General features: G+C 42.1%; 1 protein-coding gene across 2 annotated transcripts in view; it reads left to right on the top strand.

The window, feature by feature from the left end:
- The window catches only part of nrg3b (neuregulin 3b), a 448,553-nt gene that overhangs the window by 398,885 nt on the left and 21,806 nt on the right, over positions 1-27,862 (top strand). Inside the window, exons 8-9 of one of the 2 annotated variants that reach the window (XM_035744885.2) lie at positions 4,286-4,420; positions 13,051-14,230. In XM_035744885.2, coding sequence (XP_035600778.1) covers positions 4,286-4,420; positions 13,051-13,816 — 901 coding nt within the window. In that variant the 3' untranslated portion in view covers positions 13,817-14,230. Of the gene's footprint in view, positions 1-4,285; positions 4,421-13,050; positions 14,231-27,862 lie in introns of those variants that run through there. The other variant, XM_035744894.2, reaches the window with a different exon arrangement.

Genomic DNA, 27,862 nt, shown 5'->3' with positions numbered 1-27,862 from the left:
ATCTTTGGTGACTTTAATATTCACATGGAAAAGTCCACAGACCGACTCCAAAAGGCTTTTGGAGCCATCATCGACTCAGTGGGTTTTGTCCAACATGTCTCTGGACCCACTCACTCTCACATTCATACGCTGGACCTAGTTTTGTCCCATGGAATAAATGTTGTGGATCTTAATGTTTTTCCTCATAATCCTGGACTATCGGACCACCATTTTATTACGTTTGCAATTGCAACAAATAATCTGCTCAGACCCCAACCAAGGAACATCAAAAGTCGTGCTATAAATTCACAGACAACACAAAGATTCCTTGATGTCCTTCCAGATTCCCTCTGTCTACCCAAGGATGTCAGAGGACAAAAATCAGTTAACCACCTAACTGAAGAACTCAATTTAACCTTGCACAATACCCTAGATGCAGTTGCACCCCTAAAAACATTTGTCAGAAGAAACTAGCTCCCTGGTATACAGAAAATACCTGAGCTCTGAAGCAAGCTTCCAGAAAATTGGAACGGAAATGGCGCCACACCAAACTGGAAGTCTTCCGACTAGCTTGGAAAGACAGTACCGTGCAGTACCAAAGAGGCCTTACTGCTGCTCGATCATCCTATTTTTCTAACTTAATTGAGGAAAATAAGAACAATCCAAAATTCCTTTTTGATACTGTCACAAAGCTAACTAAAAAGCAGCATTCCCCAAGAGAGGATGACTTTCACTTTAGCAGTGATAAACTCATGAACTCTTTGAGGAAAAGATTATGATTATTAGAAAGCAAATTACGGACTCTTCTTTAAATCTGCGTATTCCTTCAAAGCTCAGTTGTCCTGAGTCTGCACAACTCTCCCAGGACCTAGGATCAAGAGAGACGCTCAAGTGTTTTAGTACTATATCTCTTGACACAATGATGAAAATAATCATGGCCTCTAAACCTTCAAGCTGCATACTGGACCCTATTCCAACTAAACTACTGAAAGAGCTGCTTCCTGTGCTTGGCCCTCCTATGTTGAACATAATAAACGGATCTCTATCCACCCGGATGTGTACCAAACTCACTAAATGTGGCAGTAATAAAGCCTCTCTTGAAAAAGTCAAAACCTTGACCCAGAAAATATAAAAAAATATCGGCCTATATCGAATCTTCCATTCCTCTCAAATATTTTAGAAAAGGCTGTTGCACAGCAACCCACTGTCTTCCTGAAGACAAACAATGTATACAAAATGCTTCAGTCTGGTTTTAGACCCCATCATAGCACTGAGATGGCACTTGTGAAGGTGGTAAATTACATTTTAATGGCATCGAACCGAGGCTGTCCTCATGCTCCTAGACCTTAGTGCTGCTTTTGATACCATCGATCACCACATTCTTTTGGAGAGATTGGAAACCCAAATTGGTCTACACAGACAAGTTCTGGCCTGGTTTAGATCTTATCTGTCGGAAAGATATCAGTTTGTCTCTGTGAATGGTTTGGCCTCTGACAAATCAACTGTAAATTTCGGTGTTCCTCAAGGTTCCGTTTTAGGACCACTATTGTTTTCACTATATATTTTACCTCTTTGGGATGTTATTCGAAAACATAATGTTAACTTTCACTGCTATGCGGATGACACACAGCTGTACATTTCAATGAAACATGGTGAAGCCCCAAAATTGCCCTTGCTAGAAGCATGTGTTTCAGACATAAGGAAGTGGATGGCTGCAAACTTTCTACTTTAAAACTCGGACAAAACAGAGATGCTTGTTCTAGGTCCCAAGAAACAAAGAGATCTTCTGTTGAATCTGACAATTTATCTTAATGGTTGTACAGTCGTCTCAAATAAAACTGTGAAGGACCTCGGCGTTACTCTGGACCCTGATCTCTCTTTTGAAGAACATATCAAGACCATTTCGAGGACAGTTTTTTTCCATCTACGTAACATTGCAAAAATCAGAAACTTTCTGTCCAAAAATGATGCAGAAAAATTTATCCATGCTTTTGTCACTTCCAGGTACTGCAATGCTCTACTTTCCAGCTACCCGGATAAAGCACTATATAAACTTCAGTTAGTGCTAAATACGGCTGCTGGAATCATGACTACAACCAAAGAATTTGATCATATTACTCCAGTGCTAGCCTCTCTACACTGGCTTCCTGTCAAAGCAAGGGCTGATTTCAAGGTTTTACTGCTAACCTACAAAGCATTACATGGGCTTGATCCTACCTATCTCTCTGATTTGGTCCTGCCCTACATACCTACAGGTCACAAGACGCAGGCCTCCTAATTGTCCCTAGAATTTCTAAGCAAACAGCTGGAGGCAGGGCTTTCTCCTATAGAGCTCCATTTTTATGGAACGGTCTGCCTACCCATGTCAGAGACGCAAACTCGGTCTCAACCTTCAAGTCTTTACTGAAGACTCATCTCTTCAGTGGGTCATATGATTGAGTGTAGTCTGGCCCAGGAGTGGGAAGGTGAACGGAAAGGCTCTGGAGCAACGAACCGCCCTTGCTGTCTCTGCCTGGCCGGATCCCCTCTTTCCACTGGGATTCTCTGCCTCTAACCCTATTACAGGGGCCGAGTCACTGGCTTGCTGGGGCTCTCTCATGCCGTCCCTGGAAGGGGTGCGTCACCTGAGTGGGTTGATTCACTGATGTGGTCATCCTGTCTGGGTTGGCGCCCCCCCCTTGGGTTGTGCCATGGCGGAGATCTTTGTGGGCTATACTCAGCCTTGTCTCAGGATGGTAAGTTGGTGGTTGAAGATATCCCTCTAGTGGTGTGGGGGCTGTGCTTTGGCAAAGTGGGTGGGGTTATATCCTTCCTGTTTGGCCCTGTCCGGGGGTGTCCTCGGATGGGGCCACAGTGTCTCCTGACCACTCCTGTCTCAGCCTCCAGTATTTATGCTGCAGTAGTTTATGTGTCGGGGGGCTAGGGTCAGTTTGTTATATCTGGAGTACTTCTCCTGTCCTATTCGGTGTCCTGTGTGAATCTAAGTATGCGTTCTCTAATTCTCTCCTTCTATCTTTCTTTCTCTCTCTCGGAGGACCTGAGCCCTAGGACCATGCCCCAGGACTACCTGACATGATGACTCCTTGCTTTCAACTGTTCTGCCTTATTATTATTCGACCATGCTGGTCATTTATGAACATTTGAACATCTTGGCCATGTTCTGTTATAATCTCCACCCGGCACAGCCAGAAGAGGACTGGCCACCCCACAGAGCCTGGTTCCTCTCTAGGTTTCTTCCTAGGTTTTGGCCTTTCTAGGGAGTTTTGGCCACCGTGCTTCTACACCTGCATTGCTTGCTGTTTGGGGTTTTAGGCTGGGTTTCTGTACAGCACTTTGAGATATCAGCTGATGTACGAAGGGCTTTATAAATAAATTTGATTTGAACTCTAACACAACCACTAACGACATGAACAATCACGGACAGAACTGAAATACATGTCAGATGGTTAAATAGTGAATGTAATGAGGGAATGTAAAACAGGTGTGTGTGTGTAATCAGACAAAAAAACAGAAAAATGGATCGGTAGTGACTAGAAAGCCGGTGACGTCGACCACCTAACACCACCCGAACAAGGAGAAGGGCCGACACCAGGTCATCTATAAGTCTTTGCTAGGTAAAGCACAGCCTTATCTCAGCTCACTGGTCACCATAGCAGCACCCACCTGTAGCACGCGCTCCAGCAGGTATATTTTACTGGTCACCCCCAAAGCAAATTCCTCCCTTACTAACTTTAAGCACCTGCTGTCAGAGCAGCATACTGCACCTGTACATAGCCCATCTGTAAATAGCCCATCCAACTACCTTGTTTATTTATTTTTGCTCCTTTGCACCCCAGTATCTCTACTTGCACATTTATCTTCTGCACATCTATGACTCCAGTGTTTAATTGCTAAATTGTAATTTCTTCGCCACTACGGCCTATTTATTGCCTTACCTCCCTAATCTTACCTCATATGCACACTGTATATAGACTTTTCTATTGTGTTATTGACTGTACGTTTGTTTATTCCATGTGTAACTGTGTTGTTGTTTGTGTTGCACTGCTTTGCTTTATCTTGGCCAGGTCGCAGTTGTAAATGAGAACTTGTTCTCAACTGGCCTACCTAGTTAAATAAAGGTGAAATAATGTTTGTTTTTTTAATTGCTGAAGAGAAACTACAGTGTGGGAACTACAGTGTGGCCATTTACGCATCTATAACCAATGACCCAATTGTTATCCATTTGTGAACCTTTTCAATATTTTGACCAATGTTTTCTGTTTCTGTCTTACGTATACTTCAACATGGCTCGCTCCCTGTCCCTCAGTCCAGTCCAAAGACACTGGGACACTCATCACATGAGGACCCCGCCCATCTCTCGAGGACCAAGGGTTGCTAGCCCCGCATATAAGCACCTGGAGGAGGTGGAGTCTGCAGAGATGGAGGCAGAGTCTTTAAGAGGGTATGTAAGGAAAATCAGAAAACAAGTCAGTATTTGGTGTATTTGTATTTATTATGGATCCCCATTAGCTGCTGTCAAGGCAGCTCCTCTTCTTGGGGTCCAGCAAAAATAAGGCAGTTTATACCTTTTTAAAAACATGAAAATACATTCACAGATTTCACAGCACACATCTCCTTCACATAGAGTTGATCAGGCTGTGGATTGTGGCCTGTGGAATGTTGTCCCACTCCTCTTCAATGGCTGTGTGAAGTTGTTGGGAACTGAAACACGCTGTCGTGCACGTCAATTCAGAGCATCCCAAACATGCTCAATGGGTGACATGTCTGGTGAGTGTGCAGGCCATGGAAGAACTGGGACATTCTCAGTGTCCAGGAATTGTGTACAGATCCTTGCAACATGGGGCTGTGCATTATCATGCAGAAACATGAGGTGATGGTGGCGGATGAATGGCACGACAATGGGCCTCAGTATCTTGACATGGTATCTCTGTGCATTCAAATTGCCATAGATAAAATGTAATTGTGTTCGTTGTCCGTAGCTTATGCCTACCCTTACCATAACCCCACCGCCACCATGGGCACACAACGTTGACATCAGCAAAACACTCGCTGACACGGCGCCATACACATGATCTGCGTCTCTGAGGCCGGTTCTGCTCTATTCTCTAAAATGACATTGGAGGTGGCTTATGGTAGAGAAATTAACATTAAATTATCTTGCAACAACTCTGGTGGACATTTCTGCATTCATAATGCCAATTGCACGCTCCCTATAAACTTGAGACATCTGTGGCATTGAGTTGTGTAACAAAACTGCACATTTTAGAGTAGCTTTTTATTGTGCCCAGCACAAGGTGCACCTGTGTAATGATCATGCTGTTTACTCAGCTTCTTGATATGATACACCTGTCAGGTGGATGAATTATCTTGGAAAAGGAGAAATGGTCACTAACAGAAATGTAAACAAATTTGTGAACCCAATTTTAGAGAAATACACTGTGTGTCTGTAACATTTCTGGAAGAAAAAAAATTCAGCTCATGAAACATGGGACCAACATTTATATAAATCTTCTGTTTACCTTGAACTAACTTGAGCAAAATTTACCTAAATTACTTATTGCTGCAAAATGTAACTTTTTGGGCTTCCCAACAAAATTCACATAGAAATGTGAGTTATAGATGTGTCTTTCTCATTGAAATCAAGTCTAAGGAATGGTAAATATGTTCTATTGCTATTTCTAATGATTCTATGAAGTTCCGTTTTTGTATCTTTTACTTTCGGTTTTGTACACAGTTGAAAATACAATATTTGTGCTTAAGGAAAATATATTTCACAGTGGTTTAGATGGTACAATGATTCTCTACACTACATTTGCTTGTTTTGTCAAACATACAGAAGTTAGGCGAACTATTAGAATTTTAGCAACCAGGCAATGCCGGAGTGATTTTTGCATAGTGCATTTTTAAACACAATTAAGGTTTTGTACTTCCAAAGTATTACCTTGGTCAAGTTTTTTGTAACTCAAAGATGGTCTACGAAGTGCTAGATAGACAGTAAAATAGGGAAAAGTTTAAAGTGCAACCATGCTTGTATATTTTTCCCTTTATTCTGAATATCGAGAAACCTATTCCTTGCTGTAGCACTATTCCACATTTGTCATCATTGCCTTTCCAAACACTGCGTCAGTGGTGAAAAATATAGTCACTCCTTTGCAGCAGATATTCAGCACATGCCAAGCCATAAGCATTAACCATGACTCTGCACTATTGGCCCTGTCTTCAGAATGCATTCAGTCTGGGATATTGACAACACAGCATCTTAAAAGTTAGCTCTGCGTGTGATTTAAATGCCCGCCGCTATTGAAAACACATTCTAATACTGCTTACTGGCAGCGATTAAAGAAAGCATCTCAGCCATTCAATTGCACCGAGAAGTCCAAAATGAGATTGAATAGAGCAGTCAACATGAGACGAAATCCCGCTGGCACTTTCTTTGCAGAGGAGTATCCAACAAATGTTCTCACAAGACGGTGGGCACCTGATGCAGCATTATGATGACATGATTAGGGAGCAACCCTAGAGAGCGGTCAGTGGTGTCAAAATAATTGATTGATTATGCTTTAGAAAGAATAAGAATAGAGGAGATACTCAACTGTACAGTACTACACTGATTGTCAATTATTGTGAGAAACCCCTTACACACACACACACACACACACACAGGCACATGTTAAGAGGCTTCAGTGGTTAAGTGCCTTGCTCAAGGGCACAATGGCAGGAGATGGTACCTGGGATCAGAGTGATACATCAGAAGTTGAGGCATGACACTGTCTCCATTGTGACAATATATTATTTATTGTAAATCCAAGGTTAGAAAAAAAAAAAAACGTTTCGGACAGAGACCTTCATGAGACAGATCTCTTTGAACACAAAACCCCCTTTTATGGGATCCGAGACCAGCCAGCCCTCCGGTGGCCAGTTCACTTCCCACTTTATTGGGAACTATGTATTCTAAAGTTCAGTGTTTCCTTTTAGAAAATCTATGTTAAAATGTGAATTTACACATTCCTCCACACGTTACTACAGTACAATGCACCCAATTTCCAGGTAAGGGACCAATCATACTAATCATGACCAATCATGCTAATGCTGATTGAAAAACTGAGAAAGGGAGCGCAAGCTATGATACCCTGATTCAACTGCTGAAGTTAGTAAAGGAGGCACTGTAGTGAGTGTGAAGGAATGACGGAAGCGTTCAAAGAGCTAAATGACATCAAACTGTAGCCTCACCAACATTGAGCACGTCCGCTAGTGTGTTAAATTTGACGTACCAAACGATACAGCTGATACACCAGCCAAAAAGGCCTATAAAAGAATCATACCATGTCCAAAGTCATACTCTAAAGTAAGCTATTCCTATTTAACCAAGGAGTCTTTGTGCACGTCTGCTATTGTTTTGAATTCAACATTCCAAAAGATACTGCTGGTTACCATTATTCTCTATTTTTTCTTAGTAAATGCCAGACAAACACCAGTTAAAAAGGCCTGTAAAACAAAGCATTGCCCAATCATATCTCCATGTCACTGACATTACTGACAACACTATTCTTATTTTACCAAGGAGGTTTAGTTAGCATAATTTGCTGACAGCTTGGGACTTGAGTGACGATGTGACTATGTAAGATGTCTGTCATTATAGCAATCCCAAATACATCCCAAATGACACCCCTATTCCCTACATAGTGCACTACTTTTGACCAATGCCGTATTCATGGTTGGACCTCCATAAATCGGTCGCGTAACACCATTGTTATGAGCATTCTAAAATCAAATCAACGTTTATTGGTCATATGCACAGGATACAGGGTGAAAACTGTAATGTAAAATGGTTACTTGCAAGCTCTTCTCAACAGTGCAATAAACATTTATATAAAAAAATATATAAAAAGTAGTGCCAAATGTAGTACAAAAAGTAGTACAAAACAAAATATACAGTTGAAGTCGGAAGTTTACATTGACTTAGGTTGGAGTCATTAAAACTCGGTTAAGATGTCTACTTTGTGCACGACACAAGTAATTTTTCCAACAATTGTTTACAGACAGATTATTTCACTGTATCACAATTCCAGTGGGTCAGAAGTTTACATACACTTAGTTGACTGTGCCTTTAAACAACTTGGAAAAATCCAGAAAATAATGTCATGGCTTTAGAAGCTCCTGATAGGCTAATTTACATAGTTTGAGTCAATTGGAGGTGTACCTGTGGATGTATTTCAAGGCCCACCTTCAAACTCAGTGCCTCTTTGCTTGACATCATGGAAAATCCAAATAAATCAGCCAAGACCTCAGAAAAAAAATTGTACACCTCCGCAAGTCTGGTTCATCCTTGGGAGCAATTTCCAAATGCCTGAAGGTACTACGTTCATCTGTACAAACAATAGTACGCAAGTATAAACACAATGGGACCACGCAGCAGTCATACCACTCAGGAAGGAGATGCATTCGGTCTCCTAGAGATTAACGTACTTTGGTGTGAAAAGTGCAAATCAATCCCAGAACAACAGCAAAGGACCTTGTGAAGACGCTGGAGAAAACAAGTACAAAAGTATCTATATCCACAGTAAAACAAGTCCTATATCGACATAACCTGAAAGGCAGCTCAGCAAGGAAGAAGCCACTGCTCCAAAACCGCCATAAAAAATCCAGACTACGGTTTGCAACTGCACATGGGGGCAAAGATTGTACTTTTTGGAGAAATGTCCTCTGGTCTGATGAAACAAAAATAGAACTTGGCCATAATGACCATTGTTATTTTTGGAGGAAAAAGGGAAGGGCTTGCAAGCCGAAGAACACCATCCCAACCGTGAAGCACGGGGTTGGCAGCATCATGTTGTGGGGGTGCTTTGCTGCAGGAGGGACTGGTGCACTTCACAAAATATGGCACCATGAGGAAAGAAAATTACGTGGATAAATTGAAGCAACATCTCAAGACATCAGTCAGGAAGTTAAAGCTTGGTTGCAAATGGGTCTTCCAAATGGACAATGACCCCAAGCATACTTCCAAAGTTGTGGCAAAATGGCTTAAGGACAACAAAGTCAAGGTCTTGGAGTGGCCATCACAAAGCCCTGACCTCAATCCTATAGAACATTTGTGGGCAGAACTGAAAAAGCATGTGCGAGAAAGGAGGGCTACAAACCTGACTAAGTTACAACAGCTCTGTCAGTAGGAATGGGCCAAAATTCAGCCAAATTATTATGGGAACCGTGTGGAAGGCTACTTGAAACGTTTGACAACTTAGTCACCATTAGCTAGCAAACTTTGTCAAAAATACCTAGCAATGCTAATGTTAGCTAGCTTAAATCCAGTGCTTTTCCCTAAGTCTTAGCTAGTGAGCAAATGTTAAACCAAATCTAAAGTCAATCTGACAACATCTCAATGATGACCAAAGGCTTTTCAGCAAATGATTTACCTCCAATTGAAAATGCATTGAGTACAACGTTCAGAGTCAGCTTTCAAAATAATGTTCAAAACAATATTGTGCTGAAACGTGCGTCCCATGAGTAGACCCTGGCCAAAAGTAGTACACTTCAAAATGAATAGTGTGTCATTTGGGATGTAACCATAGCTCTCCCAGAGCATATTTTGCACTTAAAAGTCCCTGGCAGTATTCTTATTAACATGCCAACCTGATTGAGTATCACAGTGACTTGTAAGATACACACTGCTGTCAAACTCTTTATATATGACCTATTTCCATAATTAACATTCTTAAACAGTGCAGCATGCAGTATTCTTTCAACGGCTGTGAGAAGATCTCCTCCTATAGCACTGCACAAACACACGCAAACACATACAGTATGCAGACTAGTATGCATGCATACACACACTATGCACACGCACATTCAGTGTGCCGATTTTTCACGCATTACACACACACACAGTATGCACGTGCACATGTAGAGTATGCACATTCCGTCATGTGTCCGCACACATACACACACACAGTATGCATTCACAAACAAACAAATACACACACAGACACATGCAGAGAGAGAACTAACTAGGATTTAAAAAATTAAAGCCGCAGATGAGGAATATGTAGCCATAGGCAATTATTGGTAACATGAAGCTTGCAAATGCTCGGGGAATGAGTGGTATAAGAGGGGTTTTTTCTTCACCGACGTGCAAAGATTCTGACCGATTTATTTGACTAGTTGAACAAATTAACTATTGATAACCCGTTTGCAGATCCATCCGCAAAGCAAGGCCAACGGAAGTAGGATTGACCTATTTCTATACTTAACAGCCATACAACACTAAAATCCCCACCCCCTTGTTGCCATGGAGACACCCTCTCTCCTGGAATGAGCAGTAAAAGATAGAGAGAGAGAGAGAGAGAGAGAGAGAGAGAGAGAGAGAGAGAGAGAGAGAGAGAGAGAGAGAGAGAGAGAGAGAGAGAGAGAGAGAGAGAGAGAGAGAGAGAGAGAGAGAGAGAGAGAGAGAGAGAGAGAGAGAGAGAGAGAGAGAGAGAGAGAGAGAGAAAATCACCTGTGTTTTTGTTTTTGGCAGTAAATCCCCATAGTGCATTGCCAGTTTCATTAAACAGAAACACATATTTACCATTCACATATGAAGAATGGATTGAAACCTAATTTGTCATGAGAGTTATTTTTAGATATTTTACAATGCCCAGGCTTCCACCTATAATACAGAAGAACGGGGAAAGTAATTAAAAATGTAAACTCAGTTATGGTACAAACGGTCTCTGAAGTCAGACAATAATAATGGCTCACTCCTAAAGGCTTGTTGAGCGGGTCTTAGTAGGTTTCACTAACAAACGTATGAGATTTAAGACACTTTAGAGTTGAGCTCAATACAGTACCATATGTTTCTGTGTCAGTATATATAAGACATCTTATTCTAGTGACCTTGGACACAATAGTCTCTGGTGTACAGGTATATGGTTTAGCTTTGGTATGGAATCTATTATCCAAGATGGCGTAGCAGTCAGACGTCTTTGTCCTGTCGTGTCCCTTGTATATATCGTTTTACATCTTTTTCGTCGCATATCCTTTAAAATATTTTGCTAAACCTCAACATCTAAATACTCTCCTGCAACCCGCCTCACCCAATGTGGCGTGGATCTGCTTTTTTTTCTAAAGTATTTATATTTACTTTGGATCTGGAATCCCTCAACTGAAACTAGCCAGCTAACTACCAGCTATCAGTCAGCAAACCATTGCCAGCGGTCATCAGCTAACCTTTAGCTCGGACATCAAGGCGGTGGCCCGTTCCTGTAGGTTCATGCTCTACAACATCCGCAGAGTACGACCCTGCCTCACACAGGAAGCGGCGCAGGTCCTAATCCAGGCACTTGTCATCTCCCGTCTGGATTACTGCAACTCGCTGTTGGCTGGGCTCCCTGCCTGTGCCATTAAACCCCTACAACTCATCCAGAACGCCGCAGCCCGTCTGGTGTTCAACCTTCCCAAGTTCTCTCACGTCACCCCGCTCCTCCGCTCTCTCCACTGGCTTCCAGTTGAAGCTCGCATCCGCTACAAGACCATGGTGCTTGCCTACGGAGCTGTGAGGGGAACGGCACCTCAGTACCTCCAGGCTCTGATCAGGCCCTACACCCAAACAAGGGCACTGCGTTCATCCACCTCTGGCCTGCTCGCCTCCCTACCACTGAGGAAGTACAGTTCCCGCTCAGCCCAGTCAAAACTGTTCGCTGCTCTGGCCCCCCAATGGTGGAACAAACTCCCTCACGACGCCAGGACAGCGGAGTCAATCACCACCTTCCGGAGACACCTGAAACCCCACCTCTTTAAGGAATGCCTAGGATAGGATAAAGTAATCCTTCTCACCCCCCCCTTAAAAGATTTAGATGCACTATTGTAAAGTGGCTGTTCCACTGGATGTCATAAGGTGAATGCACCAATTTGTAAGTCGCTCTGGATAAGAGCGTCTGCTAAATGACTTAAATGTAAATGTAATGTAAATGGAAAGCTCTCGTCAGTTCGAACAACGTGACTCTAACCAGAGCATAACGGACCTGTTATTTTTATCCCCGGATTCCTCCCCCAAACTGAACATTTTCATCTGGATCTTCACAACTAGCTAACCGCAATCCCGGATGACTCCTCCGGGCTAGCGTTTCCATCCCAGAGTAAGCACAAATTAGCTTCAAGCTAGCCCTGGGCTACCACCGAAGTATACTCCCGGGCTACAATATCCGGACCCCTTCTACAGCCGGTAAGATGAAAAAAAAATAAAAAAATAAAAATAAAAAAAGACACAATCTTTTTGGATTATTGTTTACTTGTTTCAGTCCAAAAACATCCCCAACACTTAAGCATGGAGATGGGGCTGGGGAAATGTAACCACTCTCAAAATCATAGCTGGAGCAATGGATAGAAGGACCGACAGTCCTCGAGAATGACATGATAATTCAAAACTAGGATTCAAATGACAACATAAACATAATCGAGTAATTTAACTTTAACTTCGGTTTCGGAAGATTAAGACAATTGTACTAAGCTCCCAAAACATGTATAATTTATATTCTTCAAGAATAATATTGCAGGAAATACCCCAGATTGTGCCTTTAAAGCCAGATAGCCGATGGCATTATTTTACATGTTACTGTCAAATAGTATCTTTAACTCTGCAACACTTTCGGTTCTTCAGGCAACGTTCCTTGATTCATATTGCACTCACCAACCTAATGCTAGGCCTAATTTCAACATTTCTGCTATCTGGACATTCAGGTATTCTTTCAGGAAGGTTTTCATTATAGCCACTCAAACCCGGGTCAGGCATACCCCAGCTTTGATGCTAAAGCCTTAAATCTCTGATAAGGTTGTCAGAAGAGAGAGAATTTTCACTTAAACATTTAAGCAGCCAGAGTAGACTGTCCATGCCGTAGATTATAAATAACTACAAAAGATGATCAATTCCCAGATTTAAAAAAAAATATTTAACCAGTGTAGACAGATGTTTTTTAGGCTTTAATTGTATGGTAAGGATTTATCTCTCTCGTGATAATTAGAAATCATGCAATAAAGGTCTGGGAACAAAAGGTCATAATCTCCACCCATTTTGTTTTTCTGTTCTCTGCATCCCTGCAGGTTTGACACTGGAAGGGGTGGAGGTGACGATCGCCAGCACAGCGGGTTCCCGAATATGCAAACCATGTCTCGTTCCGCAGAGAAGAAGGGATGGAGGGATGTTCCCTGCACCCGTCTTGACAGAGGAATAACAGCCGCACCTCCCTCTCTCCGCACGCACTCCGTCCCCATCATCCCCTCTCTCCAGGAACACGACCGCGAGAGGGGTCACGTGGACGGGAGCAGGGAGAGGGTGTCGCATGGAGGAGGTCTTGCCGGGCCAGGTTACATGGCGCAGGCACCTGCCGGTAGCAGCAGCCACACCCCCCCTAACTCCTCCACCTCTGTGTGTGTACTAGAATTCGAGGACAGACCCAGTCATGTGCGTCCCTACAACATCAAGACTGCACTGGTGTCAGAGACAAGCCCTATTCACACTCACCAGGGATCTTCTGAAACTCTAGTAGGGCCAGGGGACCTGTTCCAACACTCTAGCCTTGTGGCCTCTGGGACAGCAGAATCCGGATCAGGTGTTGCCGGGTTGAACAGCACAAACACTTTTATTGCTGTGACCGTGCTGGAGTCCAAGAAAAAGAGCATGCGGTATACACCCAGACTGCTCTACAGCTTTCCCAAGAGCAGGGGTCCTCAGGCAGGTGTCCAAAGAGAGGCCCAGGGGCTTGGTAAACAAAACATTGCCCTGGTGAATGGAGGGGCAAACAGCTTGCTGTCAACAGTGGTGGGAAAAGGTGGTGGAATTTCTTGTGCCAAACTTTCTGCCAGCTGATTGGATTATTTCTCGCCAACTTGCAAGGAGAGACTCCGCCCACCTGCATCGATGACACGGGAGGGGGTAGGACCACCTGATTAACTAATTGGCCCCTAGTTTCTGTAAAAGAGCCACAGCAGCCTGGACTGCAGAGAGAATTAATTTATACATTTAAGACACTGAAAACACACACACATGTATGTGAATAATGTGAAACAATGCAGACAGACATAAAGACCTGTGGGAGCTTGATATAAATGTGTATTTGAAAAAAATATAAATGATTTATATGCACTATTTAAACAAAGCTTCTACTTAGAAATCAAAATAGTGTGTCATATCTATGTTGTTTCTCTATTGTAAAGATATCAAATTATACATGTCATATGTCCTATAAACATATATTTGACATGATGACGTGACAAAATAAAGACTACAGTGTTAAAGGGTGTGTGGTTGATTGAATTTCTGAAACATATTTCAGATTAATCTTTGTTGTCTGTCTCTCTCAAGTCGGTGTGGGTATAGCCTAGTAAATTGTATAGCAAAATAAGTTTATCCTACATGACACATTATGTCAACAGGTGCTGCCTATGGGATTATTCACTGTGCTTGAATGAGGTCTCTCGACAACATCTTCTTCCATCGAAAGATGAATCAAGTCACACCCAGAGCAGAGCATCTCATGCCAGACCACGGCAGTGTTCCTCCCTGGTAAAAGCAAGGTCCTCCATTTGATAAAGAGCGTCAGACGGATTGAATCATTTACTTGTTTATCTCTTCCCCAAAACAGCCTCGTTAATTAAAGTGCCCGGTCTCATTATTTTTGCATCAGCTGTTTAGAAAAACTGTAGCGAGGAGAAAAGTTTTTAACTAGCCAATCTTCAGGTGAGAACATTTATCAAGAGGAATTAATCAGGCAAAAGATGAAAGCACCGGCGCATGTCCCTGGTCCTGTTCACAACAAAGTAGATCAACACAGAGGGAAAATGTTGTCTTTCCCTCCATATTAGTAACACTTTTTTTCTCCTCGACTGTTTTTTATCAGTTCTACAAGCAGCAAAATGACTGTGCAAAATGTACCAGTTTACTAATGAGTGGGAAATGGGATGGGAGGATTGCAGAGGGTGAGTAGCCTAATCATACAGAACGAGCAAAAACTATTTTAGACGCCATTTTGATCAATCACATCGTATTTGTCACATGCTTTGTAAACAACAGGTATAGACTAACTGTGAAATGCTTACTTATGGGCCCTTCCCAACAATGCAGAGAAAAATATAGAACAAATAATAGCACAAGAAATACATACACAATGAGTAACAATAACTTGGCAAGATACACAGGATACCAGCACCGAATTGATGAGGTAATTGAGGTAGATAAGAACATTATAGACGTGACGATAGTCTCGTCTATATTAGGTTTTGATTGGCCAATGCATGCATGTGAGTTTTTCCCCTCTTTTCCCCATCAATACTCCATATTCCTGAATAACATTTGGGGCCTCAGCTGAGAACTTAATTCCCTAAATGGTCACCAGGTGGCACTGCGATCGGTTCACAAATTTTCTAAGAAAAAGGGTTTTTAATTTATTAGCATTATCCAATAGGCATTTTTTTTTTAAATGACCTCCAATATATTCCACAAAGTTGTCAACACTGACACTCGAATCACAGAGAACGATTAATTATGATCACCTCCTTCCTTTCGAATACTCGAGAAAGATGTTGTTGTTAAAAACAATATTTTTCTCTGCATATTTTACAGCAAACAATGATGGAAAGCTAACTAATTACATGGCGCTAACTGGCTAATATTTTATTTTTGTTAAAGGAGAAACAGAAAAATATAGACAGAATTAGGATTACAAATCATACGTTATAATTCAAAGTGAAAAAATGCAGCATTTCCTCATTGGCGATATATTTGTTCTGTGTATCGCGCTTTGAGGCAAAACTGAAACCTAGCCACTCTCTTGTATCTTAGCAACAGGAGCTCGCTAGCTTGCTACACACGTTTTTTTGCTAGCTAACGTTATATCCCAACAACATTGACATTCAATATATTTATTTCTCAGTCATATCTAAGCCATATTCAAAATTGAAATCAAGCATTATAGCCTTTATTGAAATTGTTAGTTGACTTTGTAACGTTTGCCAGGCTCCCGGGTTTGAAGCATCGCATTAGTGGAAACTAAGACTGTTCTCGGGGCAGGTTGTAGCTAGATATTTTTTAGTCGTGTTGGGAGCAATTTTAGCTAACCCTAAACCTTTTCATAACCTTAAACTAATTATCCTAACCTGCCATGTTAATTATCCTAACCTGCTGCTTAAATTCTCCTTACCTGTGCTACGAAAAGTCAAACCTGCCCTGAGAATAGTCTTGGTTTCCACTAATGGAATACAGTCCAGGGGTTCACGTTTCATCCTAGCAGCCCAGCTATAGCACAACTTGACTAGCTAAGTCGTTTTACCTTGACAAGATTGACCCTCCACATACTGTTTTGTTCAATGATCTCAGCCACATTCACAATTAAATTCAAGGCAGATTAACTATTTAGAAGGAATGAGCTCAGATGGGCTGGAAACATAGATTTTATTGTATCAAATCGTCCTCTCCACCGTAGGTAGCTAGCTAGTTAGCTACATTAGCCACTGAAACCACTGCTCAAATTCCAATCAATAGAATAATGCCGCGACAGTTTCATCAAACAGAAGTAGAATGTTATAGCTATGTCTATTCTTACCTTGATCGTCAGTATTAGCTACTCTTTGCCCATATCTCCAATATTATTTTGAAGCTCACCCTAAATAATACATGTCCAGGCAATGTTCTGCACTAAAATGGTTGTTGACTGATGTTTCAGCATCTTAGCCTGACTTATACTGACTTTCTGACAATTGTGTAATTCATAAACAACATAACTATTGAAATGCAAGCAGCAGGTGATGAGACCAGTTACAGAAAATATTACAATACCAAAACATAAAAACCATAATATTTCACTCAAGTCAACCTTAACAACATGATTGTAATACAGTAATCAGTACTATCGTCACATCCCACATCCTGTCTTGAGCTTGTCCCGACCCCCTCCAAGTGTCTCCCATTTTCTCCATTATTCCTTGTGCATTTGTACCTGTGTTTTCTGTTTGTCTGTTGCCAGTTTGTCTTGTCCTGTCAAGCCCTAACAGCGTGTTCCCATGTTTTCTGTGCTCTAGTTTTAGTTTTTCTTAGTCTTCCCAGTTCTGACCTTTCTGCATGTCCTGACCCTGATCCTGCCTGCTGTTCTGTACCTGCCTGACTCTGATTTGGATTAAAACACTTTACCTGCCTTGACTTACCTTTTGCCTGTCCCTTGTACAATAATAAACTCTGAGACTCGTACTATCCGCCTCCTGTGTTTGCATCTGGGTCTTAGCTTGACTCCTGATAGTAAGAACTGACCATGACTGACCAGCAGACTCGGACCAGCCCCGCAATGCCGTCTCCTCCCAAGGAGACACCATTGGAAGACACAATGGCTTACTTCAAGGTCTTATGGAAGTATTCCAGACCTTGGCGGAATGCCATGACCGTGCCTTCAATACATTGCTGGAGCAATTCCGTGGATTGTCTGTTAGGCAGCCAGCCTAACAGTAACCTCCCAGCCCCTCAGTAACCCCGCTGTCAGCTGTGCGTTTCTCCAGCCCACCTCGGCTTCCCGAGAACCCCGCTTACCTCCTCCGGAACGCTTCGCTGGAGATTCAGGAACCTGTCTGAAGTTTCTCTCCCAGTGCTCCCTCATCTTCGAGCTACAGCCCTCATCCTTTCCCTCGGACAGCTCGAAGATAGCGTATCTTATAACGCTGATGTCCAGGAGGGCTCTCGCCTGGGCTACGGCGGTGTGCGAACAAAAATCCCACTCAGCCCCTCTCCATTCCCATGGAAGTTAGAGCGCTGGATGGGCGCTCTATAGGTAGAGTCACCCCTAATACCACCCCCATCAACCTAAGAGTGTCAGGGATCCACATCGAGACGATCCAATTCCTGCTCCTCAGGTTCCCGTGGTATTGGGATTCTCTTGGCTCCAGCGACACAATCCCTTTATTGATTGGTCTGCTGGTGCCATCGTGGGTTGGAGTATGTTCTGCCACGCTCGGTGCCTGAAGTCAGCGCAGCCTGCCTTGGGACATCTTCATGGGGCCTCCGGGACCTCCGGGAGTTCAGTAAGACCCGGGCCACTTTGCCTCCGCCGCACCGACCCTATGACTGCGGTATTGACCTTCTCCCAGGCACCATTCCGCCCCTGGGACGACTGTACTCTTGGGTCCGAAGACCAAGGCTATGTAGACCTACATTGAGGACTCCCTAGCAGCAGGGTTGATCCGTCCTTCTGCCTCCCCCGCAGGCACAGGGTTCTTCTTTGTGGAGAAGAAGGACAAAACCCTGCAATCCCCTTTGAGTATTCCCTGGGCTATCAGCCCCTGCTCTTCCCTGAGCAAGAGGAAGAGGTTGGCATACCTTCGGCCCAGATGTTTGTCCGCCGCTATCGTCATACCTGGAAGAGAGCCTTGTCAGCCCTTCTCAAGACCACTTTCAGGTATCAACAACAAGCAGACCACCTCCGGACCCCGGCTCCCCAGTATTGTCTCGAGCAGAAGGTATGGCTGTCCACCCGGGACCTGCCCCTCCGGGTAGAGTCCTGCAAACTTTCCTACCCGTTCATCGGCCCTTTCCACATCTCCAAGGTCATTAGCCCTTGTGCTGTTCATCTTCTGTTTCCCCGTACCCTCCATATACATCCCACATTTCACAGCCCTTTGTCTCCTGTTTCCAGGCCCACCACTCACTCTGTCTCATCGACGGTCTACATGGTGAGGCGTCCTGGACCCAGGACTCATCGCTGATTTCCAACGTCGGCACCGCGGTCAACCAGGTATGCACCCATGTAGGAAGCAAGGTGGCGCACCTAGAGGGGGGGATACTGTCACACTCTAATCTGTTTCACCTGTCTTTGGGCTTGTATCCACCCCCTTCCAGGTGGTCGCCCATCTTCCCCATTATCGCCAGTGTATTTATACCTGTGTTCTCTGTTTGTCTGGTACCAGTTTGTTTTGTCCGTCAAGCTTACCAGCGTTTTTCACCTTGCTCCTGTCTTTTTCTATAGTTCCTGTTTTCTAGTTTTCTTGGTTTTTACCATTCCGCCAGCCCTGACACTGCCTGCCGCTCTGTACGGTTTGACTCTGATTTGGATGACTCTGATCTGGATTACTGACCTCTGCTTGCCCTTGACCTGTGTTTTGCCTGCCCTTGTTCTAGTAATTAACCTTTGTTACTTCAACACTGTCTGCACCTGGGTCTTCCCTAAAATGTGTTAGGGAGTTTTACCTAGTCACCGTGCTTCTACACCTGCATTGCTTGCTGTTTGGGGTTTTAGGCTGGGTTTCTGTACAGAACATTGTGACAGCAGCTGATGTAAGAAGGGCTTTATGAATAGATTTGATTGATACACTGTGTCTTTCACCAGAGTGGTATACCACAAAGCACGCTAGATCTACTCAGGGTTTTCTAAAGCTAGCCCGATTTAGTTTGCTTCATATTCCAGGTCAGGCTTAATCCGTATTACGAGGGTGGATATTGCTCGCCCTTCTGCCTGCCACTAACTCTAGCAGACTTGTAACTGCACATGTATGTTGCACATGGCTAGTCGAACGCCAAACTTTTCATTGAGACAATGCTGAAAAATCAACCCATTGGTGAGTCAGTGCCACATTTTAATTTGTGCCGAAATCAAAATGAAAGAAAAGTTATCTGGCAAATTCAGCAGGCTATGGTATGAAATGGGCTTTTAGAAGTGCTCTCTTTGTATTATTAATATAGTTAATTTTATTTTCATTTTATTTTTATCTTACCTGTCGACAACTTCCGGTGAAATTGGAGGGCGCGCAATTCAAATCAAAAATCATAAAAATGATGGATAGTAAACATCTAGGTACATACAAGTAAGTGTCTTATTTCAGTTAAAAGCTTAAATTATTTTTTAATCTAACTGCAATGTTCGATTTACAATAGGCTTTACAGCAAAAGCATGCCATGCGATTGTTTGAGGACAGCGCCCCACATCAAAATATTTTTCAACCAGCACAGCTAGAAGAAAAAGAAACGCACACCTATTTAGGTAAGGTGCTGGCTAGGGGAGTAGAAAACTTGAAAATAAAAGAGAATTGTAAGGCTGTAATGTAACCTCCACTCTAGGAGCTCAGATGCAAAAATGTAATTACCAACGTTTCGACAGCCAAGCTGTCTTCATCAGGGTATAATCACAAACACTGCGGGATGACTCGTTTATGTAGTGTCAAAAGACACAGGTGTCTGTAATCATGGCCAAGAGTGGCCTAATATCATTGGTTAATTATCAAATATTAAAATGGCATACAAAGAACAACATACAAACAACAAATGGATAGCATACGATCATACATTCATTTTTACTACACAAGCTTACAAACTATTACAATGGCAAAGTCACAATAATCACAAGAATGGCTTCAGATCAAAGTCTACGTTGAGACCAAAGGGAGCAAGGGTCTTTAAGTTAAAAATCCAGGCAGCCTCTCGTTTTAACAATAAATTATCAAGGTCACCCCCTCTCCTCGGGAGGATGACATGTTCGATGCCAATATAACGCAGAGAAGAAATCGAGTGGCCTGCCTCCAAGTAGTGGACCGCAACTGGGTAAGTAAAGTTTTTACACCTAATGGTGCTATGATGCTCTGAGATACGTACTTTTAATTCGCGCTTTGTTTTACCCACATCATTTTTACCACAAGGACAAGTTATAAGATAAATAGCTGCCTTAGTGGTTGGGATCGATTTCCCTGTTTGTGGGTGTTTGAAGGATCTACATTTATAAGTGCCATTGCATTGAGCACAGCCATTACATTTGTAATTTCCATCCAGTAAGGGCGCAAATAGACGTTGTTCAGGAATATCTTGGGGTGGTAAATCAGAGTGTACCGATTGGTCTCTGAGATTTCTGCCCCATGAGAATACGACCAAGGGAAGGTCCGAAAACACATTTGTCACGTCTAATCAAGGTGGGTGGAATCAGGCCCAGAGAGCAAATAGTGATAATAAGTTTATTCTCCGGTGAACAAAATAAACACGGTCAACCCAAATACAAACAGGGTGAAATTATCCAAAACAGGATAACAGACTAACCGGAGAATAATAAAAACAAAAACACCGACAGACGAAACGAATGACAAAATAAACAATCCCGCACAAAACAAGGGCGGGACAACCTACATTATATACAGACACTAATTAACTAAACAACACACAGGTGAGAACAATCAGACAAAACCAACAGATACACGAAAAGGGATCGGTAGTGGCTAGTAGGACAGAGCCAACCTCGGCGGAAGTCGTGACAACATTACTGAGACTATCATTGGATTTTAGAATGTGCCAATTGTTCAGAAGGCTTTGAATAGCGGGTAGTTTGAACACAAGAATGCATCTTTTGCGAGACTGACCTTGAAAAAGCTCATGTCTCGTTGTGTTTAGAATTTTCTCAATGCCAATATTAATCTGATCAATTTTGTAGCCCCTCTCCTTGAACTTTCTTTGCGTCTCAGCCATATTTCTGTCGAAATCTGATTGTTTTTTGCTAATTCTTTTTGATTCGACAGAATTGGCTATAGAGCAAACAATTTTTCATGGGAAGTGGGTGACAACTATCAGCCCTCAAAAAACTGTTACGGTCAATAGGCTTCCTGTAAAGATCAGTGTATAGAACATTATCTTCACACAAGATCAGAAGATCAAGAAAACTGATTTGACTTGTATCAGATTGCATAGTAAATCTCAAATGATCAGAACAGGAGTGAAGAAAAGCATGGAACGCCTGGAGCTGTTTTGCATCATCCCTCCATAGAACAAAAATATCATCAATATACCATTTCCAAATAATGATGTTAGGCAAGAAAACATTTTTGAGAGTTTCTCCATGTAAACCACATACAAATTAGCATAGTTAGCCATGGGGGATCCCATAGCAGTACCCTTCATCTGAAATAAATAAATAATTTAGAAACATGAAATAGTTATGTGAGTACTATTTCAGCCAATGTTATAATGCATGCACTGGAAGGTAGTCAAAGGACAAGCACCTTTTTCCCACTCCTATTGCTCCCTATGGAACAGCTTGTTGCCTTGTGGCCCTAGACATACAGTGAAATTCTGAGATTATTCAGACCCCTTCCATTTTTTCCACATTTTGTCAATTTACAGCCTTGTTCTAAAATGGGTGAAATACTTTTTTCCCTTATCAATCGACACACAATACCCCATAATGAGAAAGCGAAAACAGTTTTTTTTTTAATAAATAAATAAATACCTTATTTGCATAAGTATTCAGACCCTTTGATATGAGACTCGAAATTGAGCTCAGGTGCATCCTGTTTCCATTGATCATCCTTGAGATGTTTCTACAACTTCATTGGAGTCCATCTGTGGTAAATTCAATTGATTGGACATGATTTGGAAAGGCACAGACCTGTTTATATAGGGTCCCACAAATGACAGTGTATGTCAGGGAAAAAAGCAAGCAATGAAGTCAAATAAATTGTCCGTAGAGCTCCGAGACAGAATTGTGACGAGGCACAGATCTGGGGAGGGGTACCAAAAAATGTCTACAACATTGAAGATCCCCCAAGAACATTATTAAGAAGTTTGGAACCACCAAGACTCTTCCTAGAGCTGGCCGCCCAGCCAAACTGAGAAATCGGGGAGAAGGGCCTTGGTCAGGGAGGTGACCAATAACCCAATGGTCATTCTGACAGAGCTCCAGAGGTCCTCTGTGGAGATGGAAGAACCTTCCAGAAGGACAACCATCTCTGCAGCACTCCACCAATCAGGCCTTAATGGTAGTGACCAGATGGAAGCCACTCCGCAGTAAAAGGCACATGACAGCCCGCTTGGAGTTTGCCAAAAGGCACATAAACGACTCTCAGACAATGAGAAACAAGATGCGGTGGTCTGATGAAACCAAGATTGAACTCTTTGGCCTGAATGCCAAGTGTCATATCTAGAAGAAACCTGGCACCATCCCTACGGTTAAGCATGGCAGTGGCATCATCATGCTGTGGGGATGTTTTTCAGCGGCAGGGACTGGGAGACTAGACAGGATCAAGGGAAAGATGAACAGAGCAAAATACAGAGATATCCATAATGAAAACCTGCTTCAGAGTGCTCAGGACTTCAGACTGGGACAAAGGTTCTCCTTCCAACAGGACAATGACCCTAAGCACACAGACAACACATTGCAGGAGTGGTTCGCGGCAAGTCTCTGAATGTCCTTGAGTGGCGCAGCCAGAGGCCGGACTTGAACCCGATCGAACATCTCTGGATAGACCTGACAATAGCTGCGCAGTGACGCTCTCCATCCAACCTGACAGATCTTGAGAGGATCTGCAGAGTAGAATGAGAGAAACTCCCCAAATACAGGTGTGCCAAGCTTGTAGCGTCGTACCCAAGAAGACTCCATACTGTAATTGCTGCCAATGGTGCTTCAAGAAAGTACTGAGAAAAGGGTCTGAATACTTGTGTAAATGTGATATTTAAGTTTGACATTTTTGTACATTTGCAAACATTTCTTAAAACCAGTTTTTGCTTTTTCATTATGGAGTATAGTGTGTACATTGATGAAGGGGAAAAAAACGAACTTAATCCAATTTAGAATAAGGCTGTAACGTAACAAAATTTGAAAAAAGTCAAGGGGTCTGAATACATTCCGAACACACTGTATAAGCCCTATGGCCCTAGTGGTTTTGGAACCTGTAGCCCTGGTCATTTGACTGTTAATTAAAACTTGTTAGGGCTAGGGTCCTTTTTTCAGAATTTCCGCCTGACTGACGTGCCCAAAGTAAACTGCCTGTTACTCAGGGCCAGAAGCCAGGATATGCATATAATTAGATAGAAAACACTTTGAAGGTTGTAGAAATGTTAAAATAGTGTATGAGACTATAACACAATTGATATGGTAGGAGAAGATCCGAAGACAAACCAACGGGATTATTTATTTATTTTGAGATCCCATGCTCTTATAATGAAAAGCTATGGGTCCTATGCAATTCCAGCTCCCAGATTGCAATTCCTATGGCTTCCACTAGATGTCAACCGTCTTTGTTCAAAGTTTCAGGCTTGTTTCTTCCCAAACGAGGAAGAATTTTGAAATTTGGTACAGTCGGAAATCAGTCTGTGGGTGCGCGACAAAGAGGACGCGCACTTGCTATTTTTACTTTTCTATTGAACATGCTTCTTTCCGTATGAAATATAGTTTAATTACATTTTAGGGTAAAGAGAAACATAGTTTATCGGTAGCTTTTTGGATTCCTTTGTCTGCATGTTGAATGAGTTGACTACTCAAATCGATGGCGCCAGCTAAATAGACTTTTAGGAAGGATTTTATCTAACAAAAGGACCATGCATGTTGTAGCTGGGACCCTTTTGGATTGCAAATCAGAGGAAGATTTTTTTAAAGTAAGTGATTATTTAATCGCTATTTGTGATTTTATGAAGCCTGTGCTGGTTGAAAAATATGTTGATGTGAATTTAAGCTTTTAATCGATATAAGACACTTGTATGTACCAAGATGTTTAATATCCATCCATATGATTATTTATTAGAATTGCACACCCTCCAATTTCAACGGAAATTGTCGACAGGTGTCCCGCTGAAGGGACGCCTAGCCCTTTAAACTCATGGGTAAATTAGCAATGGCTTCCAGTCTTGACCTGAATGAGGACTGCCATCTATGGATTATATGTCTATGATTTGTTCCGGACTGTCAGTTCGTCTTTTGCAAATTTGAAAATACAATCACGTGAAAAATTTACAGTTTGGAAAGCAAATTATGTCCTTACTAAATGTGTAATTTGTCATAGGTATACCAACCATTTTTTTAAATTAATTAAATATTTAATTAATTAAATATTTACTCAGTTGTCTTCCTCAAATGAAGGGGATGATGACACAATCTTTGCCGGGGGGAAGGGAGGTAATTTGATTTAATTGGTCCTCAACTCTTGGCTCAGAAACTTCATTAAGCATAAATGAAGTTAGCTCTGAGTTAGCTTGCCACAGAGCAGGTTTTTTTTTTTGAAGGATTTGTTGCCATAGAAATGTACCTGGCTAAAAGGTGAGTCAACTACTTAAGGCCTTTGCAGATTGTATGATTTTAGCTGTCCTATGCCACCATTTTTCTGTCCAAGACAAAATGTAAAAGTTGTCTACAAATGTTTAGGTCATAAATAATTGTCAGAGATCTTGGCTTTTCAGTGTGACAGGGTCGAGGTCTGCCGATTAAGTACCACTATGTGGTAGGAACCGACAAACTTCTGGCAATGTTAGATTTGTTTTGCCTTTAATGTATGGTGTGGCTGTTGTTACTGACCAAAAGTGACCAAAATGAGCACTGAGTAATAGGATTATTGTGAATAGTCAGATTAAAATAAAAGTTTGATTTAAATGTTTACATGCTGTTGACCGCCTTAACTATCCGTTGGTGGAGAGCTCCTATCGGGTGGTGGTGCAGATCCGTGGTTGCCATTCCCAAGAGGTAGCCTCCTGTTCTCCCTTTCGTCAGGTAAATCCTCCCCTTTAGAGAATCAATCACTCTTTTTTTCCTCCAATCTCCCCCACTGCCGGTTCCCTCCTCTCTCTTGTAGGGGGAAGAAAATTGATGATTAGTGCGTAACTCTTAAGGATTAGCCCCTTTTGTAAATTTTCGCCTAAAATGACATACACAAATTTAACTGCATGTAGCTCAGGCCCTGAAGCAAGTATATGCATATTCTTGGTACCATTTGAAAGGAAACACTTTGAAGTGTTTGTAAATGTGAAAGGAATGTAGTATAATATAACACAATAGATCTGGTAAAAGATAATACAAAGAAAAAAAAACTGTTCTTTTGCATTTTTTTTGTGCCATCCTACTTGAAATGAAAGAGAAAGGCCATAATGCATTATTCCGGCCCAGGTGCAATTTAGATTTTGGCTACTAGATGGCATCAGTGTATGTGCAATGTTTTAGACTGATCCAATGAACCATTGTATTGATGTTCAAAATGTTGTATCAAGACTGCCGAAATGTGCCTAATTTGTTTATTCATATATTTTCATGTTCAAAACAATAGAATGGAAATCTTTCACTGTAATAGCTACTGTAAATTGGACAATGCAGTTAGATTAACAAGAATTTAAGCTTTCTGCCAATATCAGATATGTCTATGTCCTGGGAAAATGTCTTGTTACTTACAACCTCATGCTGATCGCATTGGCCTACCTTAGCTCATCCATCCCGTGGAAGGGACACCGATCCCGAAGAAGTTGTTTAAATGCCTCTGATCACCTTTACTCACATGCCAGGCTGGTCTACTATCCATGGAACCTGTGGTCCACACGAGTTATAGCCTAATGTTAGCCAGTTAACATTGAACCTTGTTGGTTAGCTACATGCAGAGTAGTAACGTTATGAGTTAGGATTATGTTTCATTGTTTAGTTCATTATTTACCTTTACATGCTGTGGAAGAACATTTTCCCTAATGATCTTGTTTACCTATGCTCAAAATTGCTAATCAAAATAAACGTTCTACCACAGCTACCATGTTATTTTGGGGAAGCCCATTTGATTTTGAGTTCGGACATATAAAGTTTGTATATTAAACTATTTTTAAGATGTACAGTATAGGTCTATCTTCAGTTTTTCCAAACTCATTTCACCCGTGCATAAGCATAGAGAGGCTTGCACTGCTGGTGCTGAAACACACGCAGATCAAATACACCGCTGCAGTTGACGTTGGACAGTTACGCAGCCTCACAAGGCAATCGCAGAATGTGATGACAGAACAGAAGCAAATCGTACAATCTGGCCAGGTTAATATCAAGATTTTAATTTGTGACTCATTTCAGAAAACTAGGCGTATGTCACTAATTCACAGGAGTGACATTTGAACAGAAACTTTTTTTAATCCAAATTCCTTTTTTGGCAGAAATGCCTTCTGGAATATGTGATCTTACATGTGCCTTAATCTCAAGCTTGTATGGCATCTGTAAATACTAATACAATTGTTAAATTACGAGCCCAGTTGGTTTAGCCACGGAAAAAGTCTGGAACCTTCCCACTAGCCATGATTGGCTGAGATAATGGATGGGCTGGACATGCCGAGAGATGAGTTCGGATTGGTCTGTCTCACTTCTGTCAAAAACATGAGCTTCTCAGTATGTGTAGGTAATCCTTTCTAACACGGCAAAAAAAATAGATATCACGCAGTAGAACTGCAAAAGTGTTGCTCTTCACTAACTAGAGGACCAAGTTTTGAAATCAGTGGAATTCCCAGTGGAATTAGAGTATGGTAGCTAAGGAGATGGAGAAAATGTGTAATATTATTTGTATCTCGCAGCTATTCGCATTGCTAGTTGTAGCCTAATGTTAGCTAGCTAACTAACATTGAACCTGGTTGGTTAGCTACCTGTAGATTCATACAGGATAGTGACGATATGATTTGGGATTATGGTTAATTGTTTAGCTAGCTAGATAGCGACATGTCTAAACCAAAGACTCCAGTATGCAAGTAACCATTCCAATAGAATATTCATGATGTCACTGCGACAACTGTCGATAGACGTAGCTAATAAATTCGCTCTAGCTATCTACTCCTATTTCAGAGCACTCTCGTCTGAATGTGCCAGAGACCAGAATAACTGACAAATTTATGAAAGCTCAACACCCGTTGAATATGGACGGTGTCAGTAAACGTTGTCAAAAAAATATTAAAAAATGGTTGCCAGCTGCACAGTTATAGTCTCCAACGCTCTGGATAACATAAAAACAGCCTAACCAGCTCTACGAGGGTGAGTAAAATGTTCAGAGTGAGCTGTTCTCTCATTTGTGTCTGGAAATAGCTAGCAAGCCAGCCAACGTTAGCCAGTTAGCTTGGGTGCTTTACTGCTGCTCGGATCAGTCCTACACCTTGGCCAGAGTGTGCAGTGTGCGCTCTGAACGCTCCAAGAGC

This window comes from Oncorhynchus keta, chromosome 3, assembly GCF_023373465.1.
Source record: "Oncorhynchus keta strain PuntledgeMale-10-30-2019 chromosome 3, Oket_V2, whole genome shotgun sequence".
Taxonomy (NCBI): domain Eukaryota; kingdom Metazoa; phylum Chordata; class Actinopteri; order Salmoniformes; family Salmonidae; genus Oncorhynchus; species Oncorhynchus keta.
Note: the sequence above shows the minus strand (reverse complement) of the source record. Positions and strands in the feature narration are given on the sequence as shown.